The sequence below is a fragment of the Frankliniella occidentalis genome, unplaced genomic scaffold (genome assembly GCF_000697945.3).
Source record: "Frankliniella occidentalis isolate FOCC.00 unplaced genomic scaffold, Focc_3.1 Scaffold23, whole genome shotgun sequence".
In the NCBI taxonomy this organism is placed as follows: domain Eukaryota; kingdom Metazoa; phylum Arthropoda; class Insecta; order Thysanoptera; family Thripidae; genus Frankliniella; species Frankliniella occidentalis.
This window is the reverse complement of record NW_026267153.1, coordinates 1,997,124-2,004,071: the sequence shown is the minus strand read 5'-3', so window position 1 is coordinate 2,004,071 and position 6,948 is coordinate 1,997,124. Positions and strand designations below refer to the sequence as shown.

The 6,948-nt window shown below is 50.6% G+C and overlaps 1 protein-coding gene across 2 annotated transcripts in view; it reads left to right on the top strand.

Annotated features, from left to right (window-relative positions):
- The window catches only part of LOC127748968 (semaphorin-1A-like), a 351,145-nt gene that overhangs the window by 303,437 nt on the left and 40,760 nt on the right, over positions 1 to 6,948 (top strand). Inside the window, exon 5 of one of the 2 annotated variants that reach the window (XM_052265055.1) lies at positions 2,384 to 4,905. The exons of the other annotated variant lie outside the window; for it this stretch is intronic. Within the exon in view, the coding sequence (XP_052121015.1) occupies positions 2,384 to 2,443 (60 nt within the window). The 3' untranslated portion in view covers positions 2,444 to 4,905. Of the gene's footprint in view, positions 1 to 2,383; positions 4,906 to 6,948 lie in introns of those variants that run through there. 2 annotated transcript variants of the gene reach the window in all.

The following is a 6,948-nucleotide window of genomic DNA, read 5'->3' as shown; positions in this document are numbered from 1 at the left end:
CTCTCTCTCTCTCTCTCTCTCTCTCTCTCTCTCTCTCTCTCTCTCTCTCTCTCTCTCTCTCTCTCTCTGTGTTTTACTCACTCCGTCTCCCTCGCTCCGCGCGCGTGGGCGACTCTTCAGATAGGAAAGGGCGGGTAGGGCAGTAGAAGGGGATTTGACCGCCGCCGCCACCGCCGCTCCCCGCGCTGTAAAATGACAGGTGCTCTTACCTCTCTGCTCCCCTTGCCCCTTGCCCCCTTTCCCCTTTTCTCCCGTTGCCTCTACTCCCTACTACTACCCCTGGGCGCCCACTCTACTCCAATCCGCACAGCCCTGCAGTAAACTGGATCGTAAGAGAAGGAAGAGACAAAGTCATACGGGGGCGGAGTGGCCCTGTGTGACACATGGCCGTCTCCCTCAAGCCGGCCGCCTCTCCCTTTCGCACTCTCGGTGACACCCGGAGTCATCGCAGGACGTGGGCCGCGTGCGGGAACAACAACACTGTCAGGGCGTCGTACAGCAATGCACACATGGCTGGGTTCTAATTACTATAAGGTCACACTCAGAAAACCGTTTGATCCGCTAAACGAAAACAGAAGCCAAGAAAATTTTACTTGCGCAAGACAAATTTTAGTCGCCCTGATCATGTGATTTAGTCACGTTGATAAAGGTATGATCGACCAGATAATATTTCCTTTAGAATTCTTGATCAAATGTTTAGTTGGCTTGAGGGGTTAAATTTTGATTGATTCAACACTTTCTGAGTTATTAGGACAAAACGCTTTTCTCAGTGCATGGTTTCCGTTGAAAAATTTGGTCAGAGTACTAATTAGGTATCATTCGTTTTTCTCAAAATTGCTGAAGCTCGGTGCCTTTGATAGATGTAGGCTACGCCGCGCTACACGCTTGTGTTGCAGGCATGTTTTGAGGCGCCTCTTGCATGGCTGAACATGGCAGTTCCGTAACGGCAAATGATGAACATATTTTTTGGCGATGATCTCTTATGGATTATTGAGAGCAAAGGAATAGGATTCTAAGATTATATTTTCAAAACTGACCCTAAAACTGGTAGTTATTAGGCCGATAAGAGGCGTTGGATTTAAATGAAGCAACAGCGCTGGCTCTTTCTCCCCACCAGAACATCCTGAGATGGTGGTGCCTCAGGGTGGCGTGGCGCCTCCCGCATACCCTCTCGGTGATCTATTGCCTTTCGTACGCCTTTTTTTTCTCTCCCTCCCACTTCCTTTTTTTTCTTCGCTCCCTCTTTCCCTCAGCGGCCACTTGCATTCTTCCATCCCTTACGATCGCCCCTACCAGAGGAGAGCGACCACCCTCCAGACCAATCCCAATGCACCGACCACTGCCACGCTCGCTTCTAGGAAGGAAAAAAATCGGACGCTGGAAAAGGAAAAATATAAGGACGCGGGGCTGTGAGATTTGTCTCCTTCCCACTCCGTGCGGCGGAGGAAAGGGACACAAATAGGATAAGAGGTAGAACGATTGGAGAGATGGAGAGCGAGCAAGAGAGAGAGGGAGGGGTACTCGCCTCTAAGGAGCGCATGTCGATATGGATAGCAATTTGTCAGAGCACTCTGGTATGACCCTCAGCGACTGTGGCGGTTCTTTTGTAGAGTGTCTTTTCCCCTTATATTAGTTTGGTCCTGGTCCTGCGCTGCAGTCGTTGGCGAATTTCTCCGTCGTCGTCGTCGGTATATAAATAAATTCATTCCGAAGAAGTAGTAAAAAAGCGCCGCGCCCGCTGGAGTGAGAAAAGAGAGAGAGAGAGAGAGAGAGAGAAGGGGCGTAAACTTTGTGCCTCTGCGCCGCGGCCAACAAATCACGGGGACGAGGAGGTCAAATACCCACTACGCTCTGCCACGCCCCGCCCTGGTCGTTGCTAGAAATAATGAACCACGCCATGCATACTCTAAGAGCGAGCTGCGCTAAATGGCAACAAGAACCATTCCCATGGTAGGGAGAGAGAGAGAGCGAGAGAGAGAGAGAATAAATAAAGTGAAATGTGAAATGAAAAATAAGCGGGGGCGAGGGTGTGCTGGAGGGGGCTAGTATTGATGTTGTTTGGGGCGAGCCCTTAGGGCCTGGTTTTATGATGCCCGGCTGGAGGTGACATTCTGATGAATCGCACCGATATATTCGCACGTTATGCAAAGTCGACTGCCTTCTTTTATTTTTTAAATGTTGCTTTTCTTCTTTTTGCGGCGACTGTTATGCGTGCGTGTGTGGGCCACGCTCTCTCCCTCTTTTTGTTTTCCTCCCCCCCCCCCCTCTCCGCCGACATACAAAGCCAAACAAAGTGCGCAGTTTAGAAATTAGTTCTTCGTTATAATTCCCATATTATTTACTTTGCGAAACGTTATTTACATTTCCCTCTCTTCTGTTGCAGGTATGCCTTTTTACAAGAGCGTCATCCGTCGATACCTTTGAGAGGTTCATCTATCAGTAAGCCAATATGAACGCCGATGATACCAAACTCTTTCGTGTCATTTCCAGCAATTGCTGGGTCAACCCTTAACCTTAAGTCATATCCCCGGTGCTAGTAGTGCCACTGTGCCCTTCCTAGGCTGCCGTCGCCCTGCAGCATGAGAGCTGGGCGGCGGAGTGGAAACTACTTACCCTCCTGTAATTGATACGATTGACATGTTGGCTCGTTGACAGCCCTGCGCGCTAATTACCCGCCGGGTAAGGGGAGGGGGGCCAGTGGCGACGACGAACTGGAGAAAAACAAGTCACGGCCACGTCTGACTTTGGGTAACTAACGACGGGAGAGCTGAAGAAGAAGACGAAGAAGAAGAAGAAGAAGAAGAAGAAGAAGAAGAAGAAGAAGAAGAGAGCGTCTTGCTATGAAAAAGGTGTCGCTAAAGTTCGAGTGAAAGCGTGAAAGCCACTGCCGAAAACTGAGGGGATCTCGGAGCAGACACCCGAGACGTACACGCGGGCTGGGTCGCCTCTCTGACAAATTATAAGATGGAAGATAGGAGCTCCTGCGTGTTGAAGAGACGTTGATTGTCTTTGTCAACAAAAGATTATGTTCACCAGCCCCATCAACTACTTTGATTAATTCCATTGACGTTAAGCATGTCGTTATGTGGTAATATTTGTTTTTGCGAGAGATGCGGATAAGTTTAGGTACAAACATCTCGTTTGCAGACGCACAGGTGTTATCGGGGCGGCCTATTGTTGTGTGCGGCCCCAGTTTATGTCGTCCATTGTAAACTTGGACCTTATCAGAGAGGCTGCAAGCGATTAGTGTTAAATCGACTATAACTCTGTTTGGGCGGCGTCGTCGTGGTGATGGAGAGCGAGAGCGAGTGAGAAAGAGTAACTCAGGGGTCAGTAGCCCTGATATCCGCTCGCCTCCATGGCTGATCTGCTGGTCCTAATGCACCACAATAGACCGCCACAAGCAGGTTGAGATTGGGGGGAGGGGGAAGGCGGCCCCTGCCCCTCTTCTTCCTCCTTGGCATCATCCCATTCCCCGCGAGGGATATTGGAGTCGATTGGAGATGACATCTGTACCCACACCATGTTTCCTCATCCTGAGGAAGCGCTTCCCACTAGCGGCCCGGCTGGGGAGGGGCGGGGCCTGCCCGGGGCCTGCGGCGGGCACGTCGCCGAATCGTTACCGAATGTGTCGGGGACACAATCTGGCCGTCCATCTATACGCCATTTCTCCACGGTAAAAACGACGTCCCGGTTTTCATGATGATTTGAAAAAACCAATACTCTCATAATGCAAGAGAACGTCTTGTTTTTTCCAAACCGTCGTGAAAACCAGTACGCGTTTTTATACCGTCTCCTGTTGAAGTCCTGGTGTCTATCAGCCTATCTATCTATCTATCTATCTATCTATCTATCTATCTATATCTGTGCCCTGTAAGGTTTTTTAAATACTGAGTTTTTCCGTTGTTTCAAGAAAGGATTCACTGTTTTACCCTTCCTGGCTGGGGTGTGTCCTTGTCCTACTGCACCCCTCCCCTTCACTATACCTCTTTCTCTCTTTCACCTCAGGGACAAAAATGCTAAGGTCGATCTCGCGCGCTGGCGCTGCAAATGTCATCGGCAGTCCTATGACGTGAAAGTTTGTTTTTGAAGGTGGGAAATCGTTTTTGTTACAAAATGATGTAGATATTGTGTACAGATGTATACAAATGTATACAATAGTATACAATTTTATCCACTACATGACGTAGTGTGACGGGTGTGGCCGGTGAAATCGATATAGCTCTATTGGCCAACAGAACTATAATTATGGTGGCAGTTGTGGTGCTTCGAGTGAAAAGAATTTCTCTTGATGGGTACAGACAGAAAAGAAAAGAGCAAAAGTAGAAGTCGTCTTGTTCTTCTTACTGTCGAGCAGGCGGGCGCCTGCGGTGGAAAGCAACAAAGTCAATCTCGGATATCGACGCCAATGAAGAATATCGGGAAACTGTTGAGCCGAACTCCAAACCTGTTACGCAAGCCTAGCCCCCTCGCTGTAATGGGTATCAATTTTAAGTTTTTCGTTGATGGGGGTGCTCTGCCTTTCGCCTTCACCCACGCTTTGCACAGTGCCCAGAAATTTAGTATGAGCACAAGTTCTCCAATTCTATGAACTGTTCGGCTATTTTGAATGCCGAATTCTGCATGTTCTTCAAATACTTTTCCATTTTGAACATAGTTTGGCAACTAACAGGCTCTGTAAACGCAGATGTCTGAATGTTGTTAACTTTTTCGAAACCAGGTTTACTGATATATTGAAATAACAGCAGGTCTTTAAAGTCTCGTTGTGCGTTTATGTCGGGCAGTAGAGCAATCGTACAAAAATTCCCTCTCTTGGTAGTGTACCTTTTTTTTATCGCTGCCGCCGGCGAGGCAGGCTCGCGGGCGTGCGTCCCGCCCGGGGCGCCAGTCCGGCAATTTGTAACCTGTTTGGTGTGCTGCATATCTGCTCGGGCGACCCCGCCCCGGTGCGGCCGCGCAGTGGCGCGGCGCTAGCCAGCCACCTCCCCGAGGGGCCCCGCCCGCGGCCACTCCTAGGCCGCCCCCTCCCCGCTCCTCCCGCCCACTCGCCTCTCTTACGCCCTTCCCACCGCGCTCTCCGACCCGCGCCGGGCGCATTTATTCGGCGGCCCGTGACAGATTTGGCAATAAGGGTACTTTGTAGTTTCCCTTTGCTCGGGGGGCGCAACTTTTCGGTGCGTTCGGCTACGACCTTCGACCTTCCACCCCTCTGTTCAGCCTTCGCGGTGACCAGCCCCACCCTCTCCACCGCCTTGCCGCCTACTTCAGTAATAGGGTCCCACGTAACGCTTTTTTGATTTACGGTTCTCGTCTAGGAGCGTGTTGTGTGTAAAGGTTTTTGCGGGGCTGAATTTAAACCACTCTTAATTAATGATGGGCTTTAAATAGTCAAATGATTTGGTCCCGTTCGAAAGTAATTTTTGCTCTATTATTTTGCTACACAAGAATTAACTTTGCTGCCCCCCTGTGCGAGCAAGGAGAAACAGGGGAGGGAGGAGGCGGTGGAATATGCTAGGCGGCTAGACATACAGCGCTAGGTCGGAGGGGTGGGTCGTCTGCAAATGCCCTCCGTGGCTGCGGGAGCCCCCCAGGCTATGACGAAGAAAAATTCGCCCCCCAGATGGCAGGCCACCCCGGCCGCCGCGCCCCACCACGCCCTACGTGTGCGCCAGTTCCTCCCTCTGGACTACTGACTGGACTCGGTCCCCGCACAAGGGTATACTTCCCCATGAAAATACACATTTACGCCTCTATTAAACTGCATGTGGGTTGATTCATTCAATGATTGAACACGAGGGTACGGCCGTGCGACCACATTATTGAGGTAGCGCTTTTCACTGTAACAAGATATCCAATGTGTGTCGCCATTTCGGCGACTGCGTCAATGCGATGCGATGCACACGACTGACTCAAGGGGCTCTGCTCCCGGTCGGCTTTTACCACCCCCTCATCCTCATCTTCATCTTCGTCCGCCTCCCCTCTCCTTAATTCGCATTCGCCTTCTTCCTTAACTTTTCTCATAACACTGTTGTTGTTTTTATTATTATATTCTCTCTTTTCCGATATCGCCGCGGTGCGGTGAGCGGACAGCATGCGACAGCCCTCAGGTTTCCTGTGTGTGTTCCGAGATGCAACGCCAGGGGCGTAACGAGAAGAGATACGGAGGGGAGGCTGGGGGGCGATAGATTGAACGTGAATCCGGCCCGCAGGGGGGCGTATTGCTTTTGAAGTGAACGTTAATAACATCCTTTGTTGTAAGATTACCTTTGTGGTATTACCACGAACCTTCTCTCTCTCTCTCGCTTTTTTTCTCTCTCTCTCTCCTCCTCCTCTGGCGCTTCTCCGAGTTTTTATCAACTCCCGCGGATATTTGAAACTTCCCGCTCAGCTGTTCAATTCGTTTTCATGTCTGCGGTGCGCGTCATTGCGGAGTAAGTGGCGTGTTTCCCTTAATCCCTGAGGGTGACCGCACTGCCTGTTGGCTCCCTCCCTCTCTCTCTCTCTTTCTTCTCCCGTCTCTCCCTCTGTCTCCCTCTCTCGCCCTCTCTCTCCATCTCTCTCACGCTCGCGCTCCTTTCCCCCGCACGAGTCGCGCGTGAAGTTGTCGCAAGTGCAAACCTATGAAACGAAACGACACTCGGCCACTTTGGGCTCAAGTTGGACTATTCTCCTTCATTTTCGGAGCCACTGCGCTTCGCTTCCACCCCCAGTCCTAGAGGCCCCCTCTTCCCCTCCTCTTCTCTTTCTCTCTGTCCATCCGTGTATCTCTCTGCACTTTTCTCTCTCTCTCTCTCCTTCCCTTGATGTCTCCCTTACTCTGCTTTATGTATTTTGTGGGCAGAGGAACAACTTTTACTGTCGCCCGTTTAAGCTTGCTGGGCCAGTCCCTGTTTTCTGCAGCTACTCTTTCCCAACTTGCGTACACGCTCTAGATATCATTTCTACCCC